The sequence below is a fragment of the Rattus norvegicus genome, chromosome 4 (assembly GCF_021556685.1).
Source record: "Rattus norvegicus strain SHRSP/BbbUtx chromosome 4, alternate assembly SHRSP_T2T, whole genome shotgun sequence".
Lineage (NCBI taxonomy): Eukaryota > Metazoa > Chordata > Mammalia > Rodentia > Muridae > Rattus > Rattus norvegicus.
The window spans coordinates 175,550,402-175,575,246 of NC_141537.1; the positions used below are offsets into that span (position 1 = coordinate 175,550,402).

Below are 24,845 nucleotides of genomic sequence, written 5' to 3' on the forward strand. Positions count from 1 at the left end.
ATGCCACAGGAGTAACGTACTTTCTCTAAAGACTTGTCATAACAGACTGAATATAAAAGCAGGCATGGGGCTGGAAAGATGGCTCAGCCGTTAAAGGCTAGGCTCACAACCAAAACTAAAACCAGGCATGAAAAAGAGCCAACTAGTAAAATCTGTGAAACCCTCAACCTCTGCCACTCCCATCACTAAGTTTTCTCTAAAGACTCTGAAGCTAGGCCAGTGAGAAGTTCAGTAGGTGGCTGTGGCTGTGTCAGCCTAGTGACCTGAGGTCAGTCTTGAGAAGCCACCTAAAGTGGGAGGACAGAACTAGTTAGTGCCTTAGAGTCGTCCTCTGACCTCCACGTATATGCTCTGCACGCATCCCTTGTGCATAAATGGTGATAATAAACACAAATGTCTGATGTGGGCCCAGGTATAAGGATCATGCCTGTGATCCCAGCACTTGAGTAGTGGAACCCAGTAGATTAGGAGGGTAAGTGTGAGGCCAGCCTGAGTTACATACAAGATCTTCTCTCAGAAACACAAAACAACAGTGCATACACATACACTGTCCATTAGCATCTATATTTTAGTCAAGTAAAAAAATGTTAGTATTTCTCTTAAAAACTAATGACAATTTTAATTAGTAATCCATAATAAAAATTTAAGACTATTGATCAATAATATTGACACCTCCCCCCTCAAAAAAAAAAAAAAAAAAAAAAGCTTACCACTGAATCTGTTCTCTCTCTTTCCTAGCATGTCTATGTACCTGACAGAAGGTCAATGCCGGCTGGCTTAGCCTTACAGGCTGTTAGTCCTCAGAGCCTCCACGGCAGGACGGTGAGTGTGATAAGTCTACTTATCGTATGCTTGCTTTATTTGCTGCCCAGAAAGACGTGAAGCTGACAGTTTGTAAGTGTGAATTTTCAGAGACATCGCCTTCAGAGAAAAGCACAACCGCTTTGTAACTAATTTCAACACAAGAAGAGCATAGACTTACATAGCCATGTCGGTGCCTTTCCCTAAATGTCCAAATAAAGGAGCGCATTTCAAGTTTACTGTTTAACTCTGGATTTTTGATTTGTTATTCCCCCTTTCTTCAAAATAAAAACCAGGCACAATGGTACACAGGGATGGCTATGAGTTAGGCTAGCCAGGGCTACATGGGCATACGTGACCACATGGCATACATGACTACATGGCATACGTGACTACATGACATATGTGACCATATAGTTTGTTTTTGTTTATCTTAAAACCCAAGGAGCTCAGCATGGCATGCTTGCATAAGATACCCAAGACCATTTGAGATCAGCAAGCCCTGTACCAGCAGCTCCCAACCTGTGGAGGGTCACATAGCAGCCTGTATAGCACATATTTACATTATAATTCGTAACAGCAAAATTACAGTTGTGAAGTAACAATGAAAATAATTTTATTGTTGGGGTCACCACAGCATGAGGAACTAACTGTGTTAAAGGGTTGACCCATCAGGAAGACTGAGAACCACTGCCCCACACACACCCAGTACAGACATAGGAGTGAAGTCCAGCCAGCAGCCGTGGCCGCACAGCAGATCTCTGAAACATTTTGCTTGTGGCTTTTGAAAACTGACTCTTGATGTAAAGCACAGGCCAACCTGGAGCTCAGTCTTCCTGGCTGGCCTCCTCATGCTAGAGTTACAGAACCATACTGCCGTTGTTGGCTTTCCTGTGAGATTTACTATAAATTAGCTGCTTTAGAGTCAAAAATACATTGATTGATGTATTTACACAAAGACAGACTACAAACGAGACAGCCGGCCATAGAGGCTTATTTATGCCTTCAATCCTGTCGATCCAGAGGCTGAGGCTGGAAGACTGGGAGTTAGAGACCAGCCTGAGATACGGGGTAGAAGAATACCAGAAAATAGATGACTTTGCTTTGGTAGAATACCAGAAAATAGATGACTTTGCTTTGGCTTAGCTTTTGGGAGGGGGTTCGTTTGTTTGTTTTTATTATCGTTGTTTTGTTTGTTCGTTTTTGCTTTTGCCTTTGCTTTTAGGCAGGGTCTAGATCTAACAATCTTCCTGCCCTAGCCTCTGGCTGACTGAGGTTACAGGTACATGAACACTGCTGAATCCTTTGTCTGGGACCTGACTCTACTTGTCAGTAGATAGTCCTGTTTGTTTGAGGATGTGATTTAACACCTATAGGATTGTTCATTATTATTTAAAATTCTCCCCTACAGCAATCAAAACAAACTCTTAGTATACATTTCGCCTTACACATTCGAAATATGGAGATTGTTTCTGATTTAAAGTGATCTCAGTTTGTTTAGCAAAGATTGTGAATATATTTTATTAAAAACCAAGAACTGTTAAATAAAGTCCAAAGAGACACTGGCTCACCAGCTTTAGAACCAAGAACTATTAAACAGTAGATTGTAGTGTGAGAGAAGCTGGCAGGGGTCACAGAACAGCTGCTAGCTGTCTGAAAGTTACTCTTCCACTTTGCTCCCTCTAGTGGCTGTTCAGAGTCAAACACATTTACCATCACCCCAACCTTTTCCCAGCCAAGAATGCCTCTATTTGACATCCACATGTGAATGTACAGCTAACGTACTACCTTCTGCACTTTTGAAAGTTCCCTCATCATTTTAGTCCATACACAGACTTCTTTGGATTTTCTGTCAGAAATCAGCCTGAGTTTTAGAAAATCCTACTCTGTCAAAAGAAGGAGGAGAGTGTGTCAGTCCTTATCTCCCCACACCTCTGGCAAGACTTCAAGAGCTGGACAAGGTGATCAGCAGATAAATCCTGTCCTGAAGTCACAAGGTGGCTTCACTGCAAAAGCTATCCTTTTGGATTTTGTTTAGAGGGTTTTGGGAGCAGTGGGGGTTCACTCACTGTAGCTTGACGTCACATGCTCTGTCCACTGTTGGCTGTCATTATAAAAGCCTGGTGCCTCCCCTTTGTTCCCGCCTACGCCTGAGGAGCCAGTAGGAGGGTGTAGCTTCCTTCTATGATGCCAGCCGTGCCTGTCTGAAGGCAACAGTGAAAATGCCGTGGGTCTCTAAGAGAACTTTGTGGTCTAGAAAATGGAGAGCCAGAGCCAGTGAACAGAGGAGCCGACATAGAACTGCATGGACACAGAGAGCTCAGCAGGGCCCAGGCCCAGGATGTGTGGGAGCCGAGTCCCTTTCCCTACCCCTTACTGTTTTTAAACAAAGTTCAGAGAAACAGCTGTCCATCTGCTGCTGTAGGACAGACTACAGATTTGAGAAGTTCACCCCCTGTTGAACTCTTTCCTCCCCAAATGTGCAGTGCCACTGGGGGATCAGTCTCCATGGTTCCCAGAGAATGTGTGCAGGTGGGGGGCGGGGAGGCAGGAAGAGCAATATTTGTTTCCCTTTCTATCTCCTTAAAAAAAAAAATGACATCTTAATCATTTTAAAAAAAATGACATCTTAATCATTTAAAAAAAAAATGCTGTGGAAACTCTATTGGTAGGTAGCATTACAAAATGCAAGTGACCTTATATGCTGAATCATGGATTTCAGAAACAATACCCCAATTTTTCATTTCTGAAATGTAATTCTTTTGATTTACTTGTTCTTTGAAATGGTGTTGGATGGGCCAATACTGTTCTGTTGCCAGAAGAGCCTTAGGTATAATTTTAACACTCCGATGACATTTTTAATGAGCAACTTAACGGTTCTCTGTGCTAAACTTTATGGTGGTTTTGTGCTTTTTATTCTTGACAATGAAATACTCTCATGAGCTCTGAATGTCCTGTTGTTTGGATGTACAGTGACACTCTTCCTTCTGTCTCTCTAGATACCTATGCATTTATGTAGGACCTGGCATCATAGTGCCTAGGTTCTATGATGCCAACCCTAAGAGGAAACTTGCCAAGAAATCTTGGTTTAATGTCTGTCACTTAAGACAACAATTAATCTGTTTTCCACTGTTTGGATTCTTAAATTGTACTCCCTCAGCCAGAGGAGCTTACGCTGCTGCTGATAAAGCTGAGACGGCAGCAAGCAGAGCTGAGTAGTATCCGGGAGCACACCTTAGCACAGCTCATGCAGCTGAAACTCGAGGCCCACAGCCCGAAGGTCAGCCATGCACATGTCCGTCTGACGTCATCACCCATCAGTGCACTCTGTGTCCATGGTGTTGCGCATGAGCCTGAACCATCATGGCAGGGGCATCGCCGTCTCCTGCTGACCCTTTGAGAATGCAGCTCCCTTACATGCATGTATAACAGAGAAGATAGAGTGAGTGAGTGCACACGTCGTAGCCTTCAACTCGCCTGTTTGGGAGGAGAGGGGATGGGGCTGCATTGAGGTCTCAAAACAGTTCTGCTGCTCAGTAAATAAATTCTAGGACTTCTGCATCTGATAAAACAGGTACTGAAAGCTCTGGTTTTCAAATAAAGCAGAAAGTGAAAAGTCAGTATAAGCCTTTTTCTTATGAAAAAAAAAAGTGAGCACATAAAAATATGTCTCAGCTGTGCACCTGTGATCCCAGCCCTCAGGGTTGAGTACAGGAGGGTCAGGGAGTTGGAGGCCAGACTGAAGTCTCTCAAAGGGTTAATAGCACCTTTTATGTGAGAAGGGAGGGCAAGGAAAGGACTGGCATGTAAATCTTCTATCTGCTAAAGGCATTGCAAGTGATTTCCTACTGAATAGCTCATGTCTGATTTTACATACTGAGGGTGTCATCTGTACCCTGACAGAGCATGTGTGTGTGTGTGTGTCGCGGGGGGGTGGGGGGAGGATGGTATTGCGCTGTAATAACGGCCTGCTTTTCTCATCACCAACTGACCTGTGGACAATTTGCTCTCTATCGCTCCTTCCTTGATTGATGGCTACTAGAATGAAATTCTTTCACATCATCTTCAAAGGAACACCATATATTTGGATCATCAGGTGGGGTTTGAAGAATTTTCTTATTTTGACACCAGTTAGAACTTAGCATTTATAGTATAATTTTCTTGGCATCTTAGATACTTCAATCACTTTAATTGATTCTATGATTTCTTTACGTGACAGTAAGGAGCCCTGACCCAAAGGCCTCTGTGAGGATCAGTGGGGTACAAGCACTGGGTCACCTCTATCCTGTTTGTTTCCTTGTATCTCATTACAACTTAGGTACGGAGGTGTGTCTGAGCTGAGGTGAGCAGGGAAGAAATGAACACTATAGAGGTCCTGCTGGCAGTGGTGAGGAGAACCGGTGCAGTACGCTGGGTTCCCTCAGGAGAGCGCTTTGAGTTGCCCAAGTGCTGTCTCCTCCTAGGGTTTGATCCTTGCCAAGTATGAAGGGCCTGCCTCCGTGCCCTGTGATTCTCCCCATTAACCTCCTGCTGGGTGGCCAAGGGCAGTGATCTCTAGTGAGCAGTGAAAGATATGGTGTCTGTGCTATTATGGTGGGGTAGAAACCGAGACCCTGTGTTGGAAAGGCAAACACACCTGGAGAAATGAAGAGAGTCAGTGAACAAGGACTATTCGGGTTAGGGTGTTAGACACTGTTAATATTTAGTGGGCCTTGGTATCTTATCAGACATAATTTCTGCTAACAAATTACTTCTTTGATAAAGATAAAGCTAAGCCTCGTTTTGACTTGTCTTGAAATGCATAGATTTGAATATTTTATCAATTATAGTTCCTACAAGAAATAAGACAGATGCTTACATCTTTGAAAGAAAATGGTAGATGCAGCCTTATAAATTATTTCTATTTAAAGAGAGATTTTACACCTAGGTAACCCTTTGCAGACATGTTCCGTCACCTTAATTTTAAAGAAGCTTTAGTGTGTAATTTACATACTTCCCATTAGTTTTTGTCATGATTTTGCCTATTGCAATGCTTCAGAAATCAGCATTTTGTTATCCAAGTTCAGATTTTCAGTACAGAGACTGGGGTGATGAAACTCAAGCTGGCCTCTCAGATGAACTTTGAAAGCAGTATAATAAAGATACCTCATATTCTAAAAAGCTTCTGGGGTCCATACGGAATGAACTGTCTTTAAATTTCCTTTACATTGTAAATAGAGTACCTGGCATGGCCACACACACCCGTGTTTCCAGCAGTCCAGAGGCAGGAAAATCAAAACTTCAAGACCAACCTGAGCTACAGAACAAGATCCTGTCTCAAAAGAAAACTTACCTGACTAGTCAATAAGCAAGCAAGCCTTAGAACATTCTGAAAACCTGTGGGAAATACAACATTACTTTAAAAAGCAGGAGTGTAAGCATGAACTTGAAGTTACCTAGAAAGTCTGGAAGACGCCCAACGGTTTGCCGCGGTTCCTAGTAACCTCAGTAAAGCCTACAGTGCAGCTACTGGACGGACTCGGGGCCTCCCAGACAGATAAACGTGTTGTTGTCCTGAGATGCTTTTTCAGTCCTTCACTGGTTTTCCAGAACAGCACAGAGCCCACCTCAGGCTTGTGTGCCCTCACTGGTCTCTAGATGCAATGTTATGCCACACTAGTGCCCCACTGATGGCTTCTAAAACCGTTACGCATTCTAATATGGTGAAATGAATGCTGGTCGTTCATGGGCTCTGTCCACAGAGTTTTTTGTTTTTTGGTTTTTTTTTTTTTTTTTGGTTCTTTTTTTCGGAGCTGGGGACTGAACCCAGGGCCTTGCGCTTCCTAGGCAAGCGCTCTACCACTGAGCTAAATCCCCAACCCCGTCCACAGAGTTTTTGAGTAACTTGCCTTGTTCTTAGGTTCTAAAAAATTACATTGTTTCCATTTTTAAATTTTATAATAATGGAAATAATATAGAAATGGGTGTTGTGAGTGATATTTGCATTTAAACATACTTCTTCTGAGAGTGAGCATTTGGCCATTTTAGATAACAATTAGAATGTAAAACTTGGACAAGCTGAAACTCATCTCCAAGTGTGCATAACCCTTTTAATTACCATGGAGCTGGGCAGATGGCTCATCTGTAAAGTGCTTGCTGTGAAAGGGTGGGTGCAGGCCGTCCCCAGGGTCCACACAAGAGTCCAGCAGAGTGGCACACGTGTGTAATCCTGCACTGTTGTGGCAGAGACAGCCGGTCTCTGGAGCAGTCTGCTCAGCCAGCCTGGCAAACACAGCAAGCCTCAGGTCCCACTTGGTCTCCCAAAGGAAAAATGGAAATCCATGGCACTCCTGAGAAACAACACATTTGACCCCTGACTTAGATATGCATACACACACAAAAGGTTATGTAAAGAAAATCTCTCCTTACATACAGTTTTAAAAATTGTTTGTAGCACTCTATTGAGATAAATTTTTCTGAACTGCACTGTGCGTTGTGTCTAGCTACAGCTGAGCTGTACAGTATATAAAGTAATTATGATAATTTTAGTTTAGTGGACCTTCTCATTCAGCTCAAACCTTTCCAGCTGTCTGTCTCGTCCTTGCCAGCAGCCTGTTAGAGCTGACCGGGTGTTCAGGACTCACAGACTGACTGACTCATCAGTTTTATAGAACCTGTTTGAGCTGACCAGGTCTGTTGCTTTTGCAGGCATTATTAGGTATCCAAGATTTACAGACTGACTCATCAGATTTATAGACCCACAAATTAGACAGCAGATCAGAGGAAGATGCCCTGGGTAAATTTCAAAGTCAAAGGCATGCCGGTGCTAGCTGACTCTCCCTCTCTGCTCCCCCTCTGTCTTCCCACTCACAAGCATTAAGTAAAGGCCATCTATGCAGAATCAAGGACCCCTCCTTTGGCCTTGTGTAGGTGCCACAGTCACCCACAGGAAAACCTCCATTCATTTAAATTCTGTTCATCTCTAAATATTCATGAACACTAGAACCAGAAGGTGTCCTGTGAGCTATTTCAGAGGTGAGTTCTTTTCTGTGCCACTAGCATGTTACAACAGACGAAACAAGCAGGACACTGGCACGTCACACACTCGGCTGAAGAGCGACTTCTGGTCCTCACAGCCTGAGTGCTAGAGTGTGGTTTCTCATCGCCACCTCTCAGGACAGGTGACACAAGTGACACTAAGTGGCTTTAAAACCACTTTAGCACTGGGTATGTGGTGTATGCCTTTAGTCCCAGCACTCAGGAGGCTCAAACTGACAGGATCGTGGGATCCTGTCCATATAGTGAATTGTGGCCTGCTGGACTAAAGACTTAGGCCCTGTCTCACGAAAGCAAAACATAAGTTACAGTAGCTGTGCACTTCTGTGGGAGGATTTCTGCTTTATTCTGCAGTACACGGTCACAGATTGTGTTTAAATAGCTATCAACTGCTTGAAGTCTGTATTTTTTATGACATTTTGTTTATTCTTTGAGCATTCCATATGTGTTTCTGTTGTATTTTAATCATGTCCACTCCCCCAGGTTCCCCACAACACTCCTCCCTCCCAGTTTCATGCCTTCTTTCCCATACTGCATTGGGTCCCAGCATTGGGTCAGTGTTGTCCCGGTCAGTGAGCTCATCTCATTTGGTTCTTTCTCCCTTTCCTTTGTGACTTTCCCGGCAGTGATGAAGAGCTCTTTCCCTTAATCTTCCTACCCACTTGTAGGTAGACAGGAATAGCAGGATAGCATGCCAGGAGAAGACACAGCAACCCATGAGAGTGCCAGGCAGCAGGGGCTGAGGTCAGAGATTCAGTGACTCCTACCCTGTTGGAGCGGTCCAAGTTGTAAAGAGGTCTTAGGTAGTTTAGGAGGAGGCAAGAAAGTCGATTTTCATATCATGATTCTTTTCTATTTTTATTTTGTGTGAGTTTCACCTGCATGTACATAGGCACACCTTGTGTCTGGTGCTCGAGAGGGCCCCAAAGAGCACATCATCATATCCCTTGGGTTTATAGATGGTTACAGGCTACATTGGGGGAGCTGGGAACCAAACCTGGGTCTTCTACAAGAGCCTTAAATGCTCTTAACCACTGAGCTATTTCTCCAGCCCCCCAACTTCTAAGAGTAAACTAAACTTTCTGTTCTATAACTGATCTATAATAGCATTTAGATTTTATAATACAGTCCCTGTTTATGAACTATGCTCTACAAGGGTAAGTGACTTTGAGTGACGTGTACAGCCCCATGATCGGGTGCTATAAACTGTCTTTCTCAGCGGGCTCCCTTTGTCCTCTCACGAAACGATGACAGGAAAATCCATGCAGATGAGAACTCAAGATTGCAGGCTCTGCCCTGGTGGAGTCTGCAGACTGCTGCTCCGTGTGGCCCTGAGCGGGTGCTGCTGTGGTCCTACTCCTGAGGAGATGGTGAAAGGGATCCTGGGAGCTTTCCCCATGGTAACTCAGCAGCTTCCTTCTGCGGAGCTCCCAGGCAGGCTCCACCCTAACAGTCAAGGGTCTGAAGTTTTCTTTTCTAGGCAGGAGGAGAAGCTTCAAGGCAGTATTTCCAACTGTTACAGAAGACAGGCATTTGATGGAGTAAATTAAGGAAATGAAGGTTTTTTTATTTTGAGAAGACAAATGTGTTTAATCTGATTTAACCCATACATAAGACATCAAAATATCAGTATCACATAATCTTTTTTATTAATCTCTCATACATTATACCGTGACTACAGTTTCCCTTCCCTTCCCCCCACCTCCCTTCTGCAGATCAACTCTGAAGGATGTTCCTTAACTCTTTTCCCAAACTGTTCTCCTCCTCCCCTTCCTCCTCCTCCTTTTCCTTCATTTGCTTGTTTTGAGTTTTATTTTTGATTCTTAAGACAGGGTTTCTCTGTGTAGCCCTCACTGCCCTGGAATTTGCACTGTAGACCAGGGTGGCCTCAAATTCCGAGATCCTCTAGCCCCTGTAACCTCTACCTGCTGAGTTCTGAGATTTAGAGGCATGCCCCACCATTGCCCAAACTAGTCTCATGGCCTAGAAAGTTGATACCTACAATAAATAATGCTAAAAATAAATAATCTTTTTTAAAAATATTTATTTATTTATTTATTTATTTATTTATTTATTTATTTATTATGTATACATCATACAGCTTTCTGTCTGCATGTGTGCCTGCAGGCCAGAAGATGACCCCAGATCCCATTACAGATGGTTGTGAGCCACCATGTGGTTGCTGGGAATTGAACTCAGGACCTTTGGAAGAGCAGTCAGTGCTCTTAACTGCTGAGCCATCTCTCCAGCCCCGTAAATAATCTTGTATCAATCTTTTTACTCCTTTAAAATCTTACTGCATTTATTGTGAGCGTGCATATGTGTGCATGCACAGACAGGAGAGAGTGAGTTTGTGAGGAGTCTGACTCAGTTCTCCCATCTCCCCGTGGGTCCTAGGCATCACACTCAGGTTGTCCAGCTTGTCCACAAGTGCCTTTAACTCGCTGAGCTGTCTCTCCATCCCTTTATGACCACTCTTCATTTTTCTTCTCTCCATCTCTTCTTTTTTTCCTCTTCTTTTGGTTGACACATGGTCTCATATAGCCACTTTTATAGGAGGGGTCCCCCCCCCCTCTCGTGTCTGTCTGTGTGCCTGTCCTTACTGCTCCTTCCCTCTCTCCTTCCCTTACCACCTCTCTCCCTCCTTTTCCCTCTCCCTCTTTCTCCCTTGGTTTCTCCGGAGCCCATGACAGATCCAAGTATGGATAGTATAAAGGGTATACTGTATACACTAGTGTATTCCGGGTCTCTCTCTCTCCCTCCCTCTCTCTCTCTCTCTCTCCCTCTCCCCCCCCCATAAAGCCTGCCTTCTGCTCAGTCCCCTGCTGATTTTCACCACAGAAGCAACCACCCTCCCGTATCTTTCTCAATAAATGTCCTGTGTGAGGTTGTGCAGTATGACCTTGATATTTCTTGGCTCCCTGTTGCCAGGATACCATTCTTTTCAGAGCTGCAACACCTCTGTGGAGGAAACCTTTCCCTTCCTAGCTGAAACACTCAGAGATACCACCAAAGTTCACTGGATGAGTCAGAGTTTTTTTGTTACTTACAGGAATACAGGTGAGGGGTTCCTTCCAGGAGCAGAGATGACTCTGCAGCTGCATCACCCCAGCTCACAAAATCTTGGAACCTGGAGCTCACTGCACAGCCTGTGGCAGCTCAGCAGGTTGTAGAGTGTCCTTTCCTGATGTCTCCACTGGCCTAAACCTCTTCCAGGCAGCTCAGTGTGTTTCTGTTTCATCCAAGCAGCTCAGAGGGCTTTTGCAACTTGGCTCCTCTGAAAGAGACTCGTCTTTTATTGCTTACACTGGCAGGGAAGGGTCTGGTGAATCTGGTCAGTTTACGGGACTTCCTCAAGCTGCTTTGAGTTGTTTCCTCTGTTTATAGAGCTTTCCCATAGGTTGGAAGGTTTTAGTCTGGGAGGAAACTGTTAGATTAACACTCTCCCTCCTTCCACCGTGCTTCCCCGACCCCTGTCTCCCCGCCTTCTCTCCCTTCCCCTTGCTGTCCTCCGTCTCCAGCATATTTGAGCTTGGAAGTTGAGGCCCAGACAGTTCTTGAATAGAATAGGACATCATAATGGCAGAATTCTAAGAAAACTAACTAGACATCAGGTTTATTAGAATTCTGGGTGTAGACTTAATACCCACTTGTCAGTCCTCTGGTCTCTTAACCTGGCCGGCCCAGTGCCTACATGACTGGAGTGATTGTGTCTGATTGGTCAGGTCCCTGTTGATACGTTTCACCGTGAAAGCTCCTTTCCTCACATTCTCTCAACTGTGAGTTCCTCTCCTCAGTTCTCTACCAGCTACTATGTCCTTTCATGTTCTGTCAGAAAGCAGAGCGTGTATGTAACCTTTCCTGATGTGAGCTTATTGGCAAGAAGTTTACCTTGGGAATTGATACCAAAGTGAGAGCAAAGAGTTACAGAGAATGACAACCACAGGTTCCCTAGGCCTCTCCATATTAAATTTTGACAAATGTACAGAAACTCAGGAAATTATTCACAGTTCACAGAAGAATTACCCAGGAGACCCTAGGAGTACCCCTAAGACTGGCTGCCAATGCTCTGAGGCTGTGTTTACATGCATAAGCACTGGGTGTGTTCTCACATGCAGGGTACATGAGCACCGGGTGTGTTCTCACATGCAGGGTACATGAGCCCTGGGTGTGATCTCACATGCAGGGTACCTGAGCACTGGGTGTGATCTCACATGCAGGGTACATGAGCACTAGGTGTGTTCTCACATGCAGGGTACGTGAGCACTGGGTGTGTTCTCACACCGGGTGCATAAGGCACGTGAGTGCCAGACACATCTCACACATAAGTGCCGGGTGTGTTCTCACATTGGAGCAGAAGAGGCTGAGTTGTGGAGAGGCAGAGTTGCTGTCTGGAGTTTTAGTAATGCCTTAGTTCTCCAGCATAGGCCCAGCAGTTCAAAAAGGTGGACTTTTCATCTCTAGCTCTCACGTCTAACAAAAACACTAAAAGCAAAAGGTAAATAGAATCCTCAGGACAGTGTGTCATTCTGACCCAGGGCTTTCTAGAGAGGCCTCCCCATGACTGGATCATTCTGTCTACTCAGAGAGCCTCCCCATGACTGGATCATTCTGTGTACTCAGAGAGCCTCGGGTTGCACAGGAGTTGCCTGGGAAGTGTGTGGAGAGGTTCCAGGGTACGGGGTGAGGGACTACTTCTCTACATAGACTTGGATTGAGAGATTAGATTCCCCTGTGCGTTGCACGGCTTTATCATCTATCCTAATAAAAGATGAGTAGTCAGTAATCAGCCAGCTGTGGAGACGAAAGCGAAGTCTGGCTGCAGTCAGTGAGGTTTCTATGAGCTCTAGTGGAGGAGAGTCAACGACATGGACAGCACACACCTTCAACCCTGGGGAATGAGAAACCCGTGTTTGCTACCATGTAGACGATAGAAACCACAAAGGACAATGATAAGCAGCAGACCTGTCAGCCGTTTCCTCTTGGTATAAGAACGCTTGTCTTTGGAATGCTTTACCTAACTGCAAAGCCCGCTGCACGAAACTCTGCCTTCCTGAAAGCAATCATGAAGGGGTGTCGTGCTCTCCGCCTACCACGGGCGGAGCTAAGGAGGCTTACTGAGTCCCTGCTCGAAATGTTTTATTTCCAGTGTCCATGGACGTTTTATATGTGCCACTATACTATGAGAAAATACAAGGGTTATGAAAATGTCAAGACCAATTTTAATAAGATGTTATCTAAGTGATAAAGATGTTGGGTATTATGAAATTTTAGTATCTGTATAGAACTTAACTATTTTCTGACTTCCTTATAAAGAATTGTGATTCATTTTGGTCTTATTACGGAATGAAATTAAACAAGTACTATTTTTCTCCTTCTGAACTCACAGACTGCCCCCCTCTGGAAAGCTTAGGTTCTCTTGTATTTTAATGTGTTATCTTCTGACATCTGTAAAGTAGCTGTTAGTTGGATCTGTTAATTCAGGTAAAGCCTGCTGTAGCACAGTACGGTCAGTAAGGTTTGTTTATAACCTTTGGTGTGTTTTATAGCTTTAGAGACTGGCTTGGAATTGGTGGTGTACGTTAAGTCTGCAGCCGTGGGGTAAAATGTAAGCACTGTACTGTTAGGAAGATACTAAAGTAGAGGATATATTTACAGTGTCGTCTTTCAAACTACCTGTGCTGTAAACTGATGTTTGCTGTATGCTCCTCCTGATTTGAAATAGATGAAAGAAAATGAACCTATTATCACCATGGTTCACACCATGATTGAGAACTCGGCGCTAAGACCACAACTGTACCAACAAGTAAGGTCTTGGACTCTGAATGACACCACATTGTCATCTGCAAACCCTCAGTGACAGCTTTGTCTCTCCTCAGATTTCCCATAGCATCAGTGTTTTTACCTTGTGTGTGTGTGTTTGTTTGTTTGTTTGTTTGTTTGTTTGGGAAACCACGCTTCATTCATGCTCCAAGCTGCTGTGCTACCCTTAGCATGGCTTCGCTGAACAGTGGCCCTTGAATATTAAGTGTGCCATCCTAAAGCTTTTGTGTACATCATGTGGTTAATAGATACTTGGAGGTCTGCAGTACACTTAGCCAGAGTTACTAGGTTTCCTCTGAAGGTATTATAAATGGATTTCAGGGAGAAGGATTTATAAAGTTTTCCTTTTAAGCACAGCCCTCCAAATCTCTCCTCCTCCAGGGTTAGTACATTCCGTTTCTGTGGGAGGTGATTCTGAGGTTTTGTGTCGATGGAGTAGAACCTCGCCAAATTGTAACATAGCAGGACTGGCTGTGGTTCTCCTGTGTTAGCTATTGTTCCTATGTGTCTATCGGGGTACTGCCCATACCCTATTTCTTTAACTCACAATGTATCGGGGAGTAGTAGGCTTTGATTTAGGAACCTTGGTAACCTGCAGATCTGCAAAAGAAGTCCACGTTTCTCTCCATTGCTTCCAGTTATTATTTCTCCATGGTCTGAATGTCCCCGGCTCTGTGTTCAACAGCATCAGCTGCTTCCACCCGAGCGCCCTCCAGTTCTCTGGGCAGCGGCCTGTTAGAACACTGTAAAGCCTGTCGAGGAGGAAAGCATTAACTCACATGAAAAATGAATGTAGATCCTGCTGCAAATGTGAGAAGCACCAAATACAGGGAAGCCACGAGCGAGCCTGCTGGGCTGGAGAGGTCCAGGGGCTGCCAACAGAGAACATCAAAACACTGAATATTTAAAGTTAAACAGCTTTACTTTAAGAAAATGGAAGTGGTATCTTACCTTTGTGTACATGTACACGTGTGTGCACATAACCCTGTGTAGCACATGTGTAGAAGTCTGAGGACAACTTGTTAGAAGGGTTCCCTTTTTCCTCAATGCTCAGGAGTCCAGCATCCAGCTGTAGTGCACGCATCAGCCACCAAGCCCGGCTGCAACCACCTTAATTTGTATGTTCTCTTAGGGAGCCTCCTGGAAACCCACCTGGACAATAGGTTCTCTCCGAATTGACTGAGTGAAAACATCTAAAGTTTAATAGTAAACAAGTATGAAGTTTTTATTTTATTATTCTATGTGCTTGTACCACACATGTACCTGGTGCCTGAGGAAGCCCAAAGAGGGCATTGAATCCCCTGGAGTAGGTGGAGTCGAGTCCCAGTCCTCTGGAAGAATAGCCAGGGCTCTTGCTGAACTGGCTCTCTAGTCCCTGCAGTCAAGGGTTTTTAGAATCTCCTGAATTTGTGTATTATTCTGCTGACTGACAATATTTATATACCACACTCCTTCTACTACAGGCTTTATAACAAGGTGACTGCTAGTGAAGTCTCTTACCTAATGGACAGTTCTGAACGATGCATGCCAGCCAATCACTGTAGACCTATAAGCATGGTTTGCTTGGGTAGTTAGTTGGTGGTTTTATGAGAATTTTTCTTTTCCTTTTTACCCTTCTCTGTTAGGTCTCACTATGTAGCCCATACTGGCCAAAAATTCACTGGGTAGCCATGCTACCCTGGTCTTAGGTGCCTCCATTCCCCTGCCTCCTCCATGCTGGGATTAAAGATTTAGCCCATACCTGGCTGGCTGTTGTACCTCAGGCTGTCCAGGAACTCAGTCAAGGCAACCCTGAACTTCTGATCCTCCTGCCTCAACTCCAGCAGTGCGAACTTTTGTTTGAGCTGAGGCCTTCATGGACACTAGGTAAGCACTCTACCAACCCCAGCTGACTTTTTTTTTTTTTTTTTAAAGCTCACTGGATAATACATTATCCAGAAGTAATGCCAAAGCCAGGCATGTGTCACACCTGTAATCCCAGGTTCCTGGGTAGGTAAAGTAGAAGGTTTGGTTTGAATTGAAGGCCAGCTTGGGCTGCAAAATAAGATTATCACCAGGGGGGATGGGCGGAAGAAGAGAAAAAGCCAAAGAGATGACTCAGTGGTCAAGAGTGCATACTGCTCTTGAAGAGGACTGAGTTTGGCTGCCTGAATGTCCTTTTCTGGCACCTGTGCGTGTGCACACACACACACACAATTTAAATTTTTTTCCTATTAAGGCAAAATTGTTTTGAGGTATACATACATATATATGTATGTACATTTAAGAAAGACAAAATGCAAGGAATTCTAAAGGTTGGGTTTTATTATGTTTTTGTATGATTGGTTTTGTTATTGTTGTTTGCTCACTTTAGTATTGGGTTTTGTTTGTTGGAAAGGGTTGGTTTGGTTTTGGGGGGTTTTGTTTTGTATTTGTGTTTTTGGACAGGATCTCACCATGCACCGTGTAGCTCTGGCTTGCCTAGAATTCACTATATAGACCAGGCTGGCCTTAAAGATCCACCTCTCTCTGCCTCCTGACTACTAGGATTAAAGACATCTCTACCGTGCCCAGCACTAAAAATTGAATATTAATAAAAATAATTTTATCTGTCATTAATGCCAAGCCGGTTTTAGTGAGAGAGTCAAATGAACATTAGAAGGCTAGAACTTAGCACTTAGCAGCTCTCCTGGACTCTGGGTTCCATCCCCAGCACAACAGAATGGAGAGGAGAGGAGAAAATGAGACCAGGAGACAACAGAGAGGCTTGGCTGCAGCCCTGGAAGCAACAGGACAACTGGCTGGATGAATGATAAAGGTCTTGCCACCAAGCCTACTGCCTGGGCTGGACCCCTGGGCCCCACGTGGTAGGAGAAAGGCTGTCTTTGAGAGTGTACCCACACACATAAACACAAAAGGGAGACTGGGGGGCATGGTTTTTTAGGAGAGTATAATACTATTCTCGTTTAATACATACTATTACAGTTCCAGCACTTGGGACGGAGAGACAGGAGTGTGGGCAGTTCAGAGTCATCGTTGGCTGCACAGAAACAAGTTTGAGTCCACTCCAGTCTTGATAAGACAGTGTCTCAAAAAAGGTGTGGGCATGCTGGAGAGCTAGCTCGGTGGTTAAGAGTACTTGTGGCTCTTCAGAGGACAAAATTTCAGTTGCCAGCATCCTCATAGGGTGGCTTCCAAGTCCCTGTGTATAGCAACAACTCCTGGGAATTCAACTCTTCTGGACTCCTTAGGCACCTGGTGTGTACACCGCACATTCACATAAACTAAAATAAAATACTTGTTAAATGTCCAGTGGTGTAGTAACTACAGATATCCCATAAATTTGATGTATTTGCCTCACTATAAAGACATCACTCAAAAGCTGGAACAGCTAGGTATGCTGACACATGCCTGTCACGTCAGCACTGGGGAGGAGAGGTGTAAGTTTTAGGCCAGCCAGGGCTATATCACAAGGTCCTCTCAAAGGGTTATTGACATTCAGCGGACACTTTTGATGCTATGGCAACTGGTATGAAAATGAGTTTTAAATGGCTAAATAAAAACAGCACAGCGGGGTCCCAAAACAGTCACCACCAACCCCTTCTAGTAGAGCAGTGGTCTCTTCCTTGATCCTTGGGCACACAGTGGGGCTCCTGTTTTTAACCCAGACACTGCCCTGCTAGCAGCATGCACATGCCATGGTCTAGTAAAGCTGCCTCAAATTTAACTTTAAATATGAAGCAAAATGTACTAGAACATCTCAATCGCACAAGGCCTTACGCCTTTCATTCCTTGTAAGTGCAAAACTGAATTTGGGCCTTTCCCAGTTTGTGTCACAGAAAGAAGCATTTTAAACCCACTCTCCGCCCCCTCCCAGGCAAGGGTGGACATGCTTCTTTGCATCAGGTGCTCTGCTCTGGAATGACACGACGTTCATGAGGACACTATTGGCTGGTCCTTACTACAACAGCAGATGAGTTCTTTTACCATCAAATTCATTTTTCATGTACTATTCATTTCTGTAAAACCTCAAGGTTTAATGGTCATTCTGCATACCTTAAGCAGTCACGGTTCACTTGCATGACATATGAGAAGCAAAGTCATAAGATGAATGTGTAATTCCAGGATTTACTTGTATGTTTGAAATGCTTGAGTTTGTAACCTGCTCTGCACGTTTCTAGATCCACTTAGCGTGCTCGGCTGTTTGTTTTACAGCTGTAACAGTCAAGCTCTGTCTTTACAGAGGGGACACTTAACAAGCACATCCTTATGGATTTGTACGTGTGTGTAGATAAAGTTTAGCTCCCCAAACTCGATCATTTGGGGAGTATCTATTCTCCTGAACTGACAGTGAGGGAAGTGTTCCCGTTCAGTAAGCATACAGTCAGCTCCAGCTCGATCTTCCTAATACGTTTTTGTTGCTGTCTAGCAGTCAATGTAAAACCAAAAGACAAGGGAGAGAGGGAAGTGAGGCCGGCAGAGGCTGTGTTGTGCTCTGGGTATGACTGACTGAGATGGCTGTGGAACTCTTGGTAAGCACAGTCAGAAATGAGGGCTCATGTGACTGAAAGACAGGAGAACGTTAAAAGAGGTTTCACCATGAAAGAATGATCCCTTCCAAGGCTGGGGGTGTCATGTGCTTCTCTGTGAGAGCTTGATGCTAATGCAGGAGGCTTTGGGTTCAGTCCCCAGCACTCCAGAATAATAATCAGTGTTCCCAGTATCATACACAGGCGGTCAGTCGACAATACAAACCTCTTTTGCAATTTTTTTTATTCATAACTTAAAGCAGAGGCTTTCGGTTTTATGAGGTTTCAAATGATTTCCTCGTTGCAATTAAACCTGCCCTTTTCCTCATTATCTTTTAGTTCTTAAGACAGAAGAACAAGATAAGTCTCTATTGTGTATGTGTGTTTATATTACATATATATGTACATGCTGTGTCCTAGGTCCCGTTAATGCGGTTGTGCTAAGATGTGTTGGCTTGAGTGCACACACTGCAAGCGTGTGTGCACTGTGACAGACGCTTCCCCTGGATATGCTGATGCAAACATTTGACTCAGTGCAGCTGCTATGGTTGTGTTTGTCCATTTTCCATCCAAATAATGTTTGTCTTTACAGGGGAAAATGGAAGGTGCTGTGTTAATTTTGTTTGGCAGTTTAGTATTTGAGAAGCTTGCCTTGGCATCATTCTCATGTATCTTGTGTAATGTATTACTGCTAAATGTTTATTTACTTTTGTGACGGTTTGTGCTTGAGTTAAATTTCTAGAAGTATAAAAATTATTAAAATCATGCTTGGCATACCGCCATTTTGACAGAAATTTAAAGTATTCACTGTAGACTGGATATATTACTTAATAAGTTTCTGAAATTGCTTTATGGCATTTGTTCTTATAGCTCTCACAAGATGAGTGTAGAGGCACATTATACAAATACAGACCTGAGGAAGTAGATATCGATGTAAGTATTCCTGCCCCCAGAACTCACTTGTAGACCAGGCTGGCTTTGAACTCCTGTCTCTGGCTCTCAAGTACTAGAATTAAAGGCATGCACAACTATTACTAAGAATTAAAAAAAATAAAATAAAGCCAGGAATCATGTTGGCACATTCCTGCAATCCCAGCAAAGCTAAGGCATAGGATCTGAGGACGTCCCAGGCCAGCCTAAGCTTCGGAGGCAGCCTTGTCTCTGGTGAACAACGCTTTACCCTGGGGCTATAGTTTGGAGGTAGGGCATTTGCTTAGCATTCCTGAGACTCTGGGTTTTATCCCCAGATCCAAAAAAGGAAAAATGTCAAAGTATATGATGGCTCTTACTTCATTTTTTAATTTGTTTTTATTTATTTTTCCTTTTTGAATTGGGAATCTCACTACACAGACCTGACTGGGCTGTAATTCAAGGTCTACCTGCCTCTACCTCCAGAGATGAAAGGCGCATGCCTCACGCCCTGCCCAAAAGCCCTTACTGTTACTGGTTCTGATTGAAATAAAACATGTCCTAAAGGGGAAAATGTGATCAGAATATAGCACATAAAATACTTTTTCAATTAGAAGAATTAAGTTTTTTAAAGTTCAGCTAGACAGCCCATGGCTATTCTAAGTGGCTCCCTTCCCCTGGTGACAGGAAAGACTTTAAATGGCTAACAGAACCCATCTTCTCTTCTAGGCCAAATTAAGCCGATTGTGTGAACAGGATAAGGTGGTCCGTGCACTGGAGGAGAAGCTGCAGCAGCTGCACAAGGAGAAAGTAGGGCGATTACCTTTACTCTGCACGGCTGATGTTGCTGCCCGTGCTGTGCTGCTTGTGAGGACACTGCAGCCAGTTACGTGACCTAAGTCACTGATGCAGAACATTAAGTGTATCCTCTTTATTACCACAGTACACGCTTGAGCAAGCCTTGCTGTCAGCCAGCCAAGAGATAGAGATGAATGCAGATAACCCAGCCGCCATTCAGACGGTGGTGCTGCAGAGGGACGACCTGCAGAACGGGCTGCTGAGCACGTGTCGGGAACTCTCCCGAGCCACCGCTGTGAGTGCTCACTTTCCTAGAAGCCATCCAGGTGGCACAGTACTAGGAGATGAGGCAGGATAATCACTAAGTTCTAGACTGCGTGATAGTGGAATGAGTTCAGGGTCAGCATGCGTAACTTCGTGAGAACTTTCTTAAAAGGCTTGGCCACTTGGAATTGCCTAAGCACACCTGCCTCTGCCTCCTACGCAGAGATTGAAGGGGTTGAAGGTTTAGGCCATTGTGCCCTGTGGCTTTGAATACTTCACTTGCACAAGAGAATTAAGCACCACCTTTGCCTGGCCCCTGCTGTGCCTTGAGGTTCTAGCCTCATTTCCCCTCCCAGAGCCTTCAGGGGTCCTGTGTCTCTGTGTTCTGTTCCTTTGATAAATTACAAGATGAACAGGTCAGCAAAAAGCAGAGCAAGATGGCATAGCCTTCAAAGGTACTTGCTTCCCGGTGATCTGGGTTTGAACCCCAAAACCTACATGACGAAAATAAATGACTCCTTAAAAACCTCCTCTGACCTCCACATTGCACACATACAAATAAATAAATAAGTGTATAAATAAAATGTGAATCTATACATAGATTGTTTTGTTTTGAGACGGGTCTCTCTGTGTAGCCCTGGCTGTCCTGGAACTCTCTCTGTAGACCAGACTGGTCTTGAACTCAGAGAGTTCCGCCTGCCTCTGCTTTCTGAATAAAAGATTGCTAGAGAAAATTTTATTAAAGGAAACTGATTTCTATATTTACATAAAAGTCTGCTAAAGTTAGTATTGAAGCTAATATTCATACAGTCAGACAAACGTCATCATTTTATTTCTTCCCTTTTCTACTGGGATTGACCCAAGTCCTTGCATATACCTAGCAAGCACCCTACAGCTCCATATTCCTACAACTGTTTTTAAACCAGGTCTTGTGGAGTACCAGATAGCCCTTGCTTCTAATTCTGAGTAGCAGGGATCACACACAGTCCTGTGTTACTATGCCCAGATTGTGTTTTCAGTGTTACATGGGGAGACCCTGTCTCAGAGAGAGGGAGCGGGAGTGGGGGGGGGGGGAAGCAAGAGAGAGCTCAAATGCTAGAGAGCAGGACCAGTGGTTAAGAGCATTTACTGCTCTTCCTGAGGACTTCAGTTTAGTTTAGTACACACATCAGGCAGCTCAAAACTGCCTGGGACTGCAGCTCCAAGGGATGTAACCACCTTTTCTGGTCTCTGCAAGCACCACACATATGAACGGATAATTTAAAAAAAAAAAACTTTCTAAAAATAAATTGTTTTTTAAGATTTATTTTATGTATATAAATGCTCTATCTGCATGTAAACCTGCATGCCAGAGGAGGGTATCGGATCTCTGAGCCACCATGTTGTTGCTGGAAATTGGACTCAGGACCTCTGGAAAGAACAAAACCGTTGCTCTTTACTGGATGAGCTATCTCTCCAGCCCCCAAAAAATTAAATAAAATAAATAGATTTAAAATTTTTAAATAGATATAAATTCATTATAAAACTTACTTAAAGAAACCCTTTTGTTATTTTTATTTTTTTTAAGATTTATTTATTATATATAAGTACACTGTAGCTGTCTTCATGCACACCAGAAGAGGGCATCAGATCCCATTACAGATGGTTGTGAGCCACCATGTGGTTGCTGGGATTTGAACTCTGGATCTCTGGAAGAACAGCCAGTGCTCTTAACCACTGAGCCATCTCTCCAGCTCATTATTTTCAATTTCAAACAAGGTCTCACTTACACTAGGTGGCCTCCAACTCCCTTTACAGGTGAAGATGACCTCATCCTCCTGCCTCCACCTCCCAAATGTAAGGATTACTAATGTGTGCCACCATGCTCTAAAATTCAACTGGAGTTTACAGTCTGAATTCACAAGAGACTTTTTTCTATTTGATTTAGAGAAACAATGAATTAGAAAAAGACCAAATAGCAAAACAAGAAAGGACCTGGTCAAACAGTGGGCAGAAGAACTGGACAGAAGAAATGCAAATGTCCAATAAAGGCATTTTCAACATTCCTAGCCATCTTAAAGATAAAAATTATAACTACTTTGAGATTCTCCCTTGAGTCAGAAGAGAGATGATCAAGAAAACACAGGAACTGGAGAGGTGGCTCCACTGCTGAGAGCATTTCCTGCGAGGCAGAGTGGCCACACCTGTAATCCCAGCAGGTGCGCCTCAGTGAGTTCAAGGCCAGCCTGATACACGTAGAGCTCAGGACAGCCAGAGTTACACAGAGAACCCTGTCTTTTAAAAGCACTGCTTCTCTTGCAGAGGACTTGGGTTTGGTTTGGTTCCCAGCAGCCACGTGGAGGTCATCTCAGGCAGTGCACACACACACACCTGCAAGCAAGCAAGCAGTCATGCACAGAAGATAAATAAATCTAAAACATTGTGTTAAAGAACATGGACTGGAGAGATGGCTAAGTGGTTAGGGAATGGGCTACAAGGAAACAAAGGACAGCAGATGCTGGGGAGAATGTGGGACCTTTCTCCCCCACTGCTGAGGACGTACACCAAGGTGGGGACGTCAGACTCCCAAAGAGACTCCAAACACAGCCATGTGGCCACCAGCCACAGGAGCGAAGAAATGGAGCAAGCCTGAGAGCACAAAATTTGATAAACAACATGTATACCTTGGATATATTTTTTTTTTGGCAGACATAAAGAAAAATTAAATCCTGACATTTGCACAAAAAGATAGCTGGCCCTGGAGGAGGTGAGGAGGTCATGACATTAAATAAAGTAATGCTGACCCTGAAAAAGCACCACATGCTCTCTCTGAAGGAACTGAGTCTTGAGAAAGAGGAAACAGCGCAGGAGAGTAGACGACAGCAGTTCCTGTTTTGGTGCTGAAGATGTAATTTAGTAAAACACTCGCTTACCACGGTTTTTGGCTTCAGTGTCCAGCACTGCCAAAGATATTTCTATTTTGCCCAGAATAAACCATATCGTTTTCTGAAATCTTGGGAGGTCTTAAGCACACTGATAATACTGTTAAAGTTTGGGTCCCCTTTAAAATGATGAACATTCTCGATTTTAGGAGCTGGAACGAGCCTGGAGAGAATATGACAAGTTAGAATATGATGTGACTGTTACCAGGAACCAGATGCAAGATCAGCTTGATCGCCTTGGAGAAGTGCAGGTAGGAAAGGCACTCTGCTTATAGTCTACCGCTGTAGCCTTCACAGGTTCATGCTGTTGGCCTCTAAAGATACACAGTCGAGTGTCTTCAGTGACAGGACTCTCACTCTCCCACAACGTTCCCCATCTCCTCCATAAAACCTTTGCATCTTACTGGACCCTGATGACCCCTGAAACACTCATGCTTCTTTGTGTTTAGTGCAGCTCCCTCAGCACTCTGCACTCTCAGTACTGTGCTCTCAGTACTTAGCTCACCTCTCAGCACTCTGCACTCTCAGTACTGTGCTCTCACTACCTAGCTCAACTCTCAGCACTCTGCACTCTGAGTACTTAGCTCACCTCTCAGCACTCTGCACTCTGAGTACTTAGCTCACCTCTCAGCACTCTCCTCTCTGAGTACTTAGCTCACCTCTCAGCACTCTGAGTACTTAGCTCAGCTCTCAGCACTGTGCTCTCTCAGTACTTAGCACTCTGCACTCTGAGTACTTAGCTCACCTCTCAGCACTCTGCTCTCTCAGTACTTAGCTCAGCTCTCAGCACTGTGCTCTCAGTACTTAGCTCTCAGCACTGTGCTCTCAGTACTCAGCTCAGCTCTCAGCACTTCCTATAAATGTGGTTTAGACTCTTCACGCGGGAATCAGAAATGCAGTTGTTCATTGTATGCAGTGGTTTGTTTTCCTCTAGTAAGTATCCCTAGTAAGTATCCCACTTGTAGCTCTTGCATACTAAAGTTGTAAGTGCCCCCCAGACCTATTTACCAAATAATATTTATTTTTAATAATTTTTTCTTGGGGCTGGAGCACTTAAGAGCACTTGCTGCCCTTCCAGAGACCCCACATTGAATAGCGCACAACTACTTATGACACTAAGTCCAGGGGATTGATTACCGTCCTCAAGCCTCTGAGGTTCCCACATATGTGGCACACATTGTCTCACTGCTCTATTGCTGCTGCAAGGAGACACCAAGGAGAATTAATTCAGCAGGAAGCGCCAGAGCTTGAAAACAGCCTGACTTCAAGCAGAGGTCCAGGCCTGCCAGGGCTGCTTAGTGAGGCCCTCTCTTAGTTAGAGTTTCACTGCTGTGAAGAGACCATGACCAAGACAACTCTTAGAAAGGACAACATTTAATTGGGGGTTTAACTGGGGCTTACATTTCAGAGGTTCAGTCCATTATCATAGCAGGAAACAAGGCAGAGTGCAGGCCAACTCAATGCTGGAGAAGATGCTGACAGTTCTTGATCTGCAGGCAGCCAGGAGGGGACTCTCTTCCTCACTGGGCAGAGCTTGAGCACTGAGAGCCATCAGCGCCCAGAGCCCACATACAACAGGAACACACTTCCCAACAAAGCCACGCCTACTCCTCCATGTTGGAGGAGGCATGTTACTGTGGGTGGGCTTTGGGCTTTCAAACCCCACAGCAGGCTCAGAGTCTCTCTGCCTGTGGCTGTCAGGTACTACTTCAGCACTGTGCCCGTTTGCTTCCAGCCATGATGATCAGGGGTTAACCATCTGCAACTGTAAGCAAGCCCCCAGTCA

The 24,845-nt window shown here is 44.3% G+C and overlaps 1 protein-coding gene and 1 long non-coding RNA gene across 51 annotated transcripts in view; one reads left to right on the forward strand and one right to left on the reverse strand.

The window, feature by feature from the left end:
- The window catches only part of Plekha5 (pleckstrin homology domain containing A5), a 169,595-nt gene that overhangs the window by 124,232 nt on the left and 20,518 nt on the right, over positions 1-24,845 (forward strand). For 18 of the 50 annotated variants that reach the window (XR_015685269.1, XR_015685270.1, XR_015685271.1 and 15 more), the window contains 5 exons: positions 739-822; positions 19,038-19,100; positions 19,806-19,886; positions 20,020-20,169; positions 23,209-23,310. Coding sequence is in view for 36 of the 50 variants with exons in the window: in XM_087655933.1 (XP_087512059.1) it covers positions 739-822; positions 19,038-19,100; positions 19,806-19,886; positions 20,020-20,169; positions 23,209-23,310 (480 nt within the window). In the remaining 14 variants the exon portion in view is untranslated. Of the gene's footprint in view, positions 1-738; positions 823-3,961; positions 4,082-4,843; positions 4,898-13,561; positions 13,643-18,506; positions 18,543-19,037; positions 19,101-19,805; positions 19,887-20,019; positions 20,170-23,208; positions 23,311-24,845 lie in introns of all 50 variants that reach the window. The other 32 variants (XR_015685264.1, XR_015685265.1, XR_015685267.1 and 29 more) reach the window with 6 other exon arrangements.
- LOC134486859 (uncharacterized) lies at positions 8,682-12,243 on the reverse strand. Its single transcript, XR_015687134.1, has 2 exons — positions 10,887-12,243; positions 8,682-9,349 (listed from the first exon to the last, which is right to left on the reverse strand). It is a non-coding gene; the product is annotated as an uncharacterized LOC134486859 (long non-coding RNA).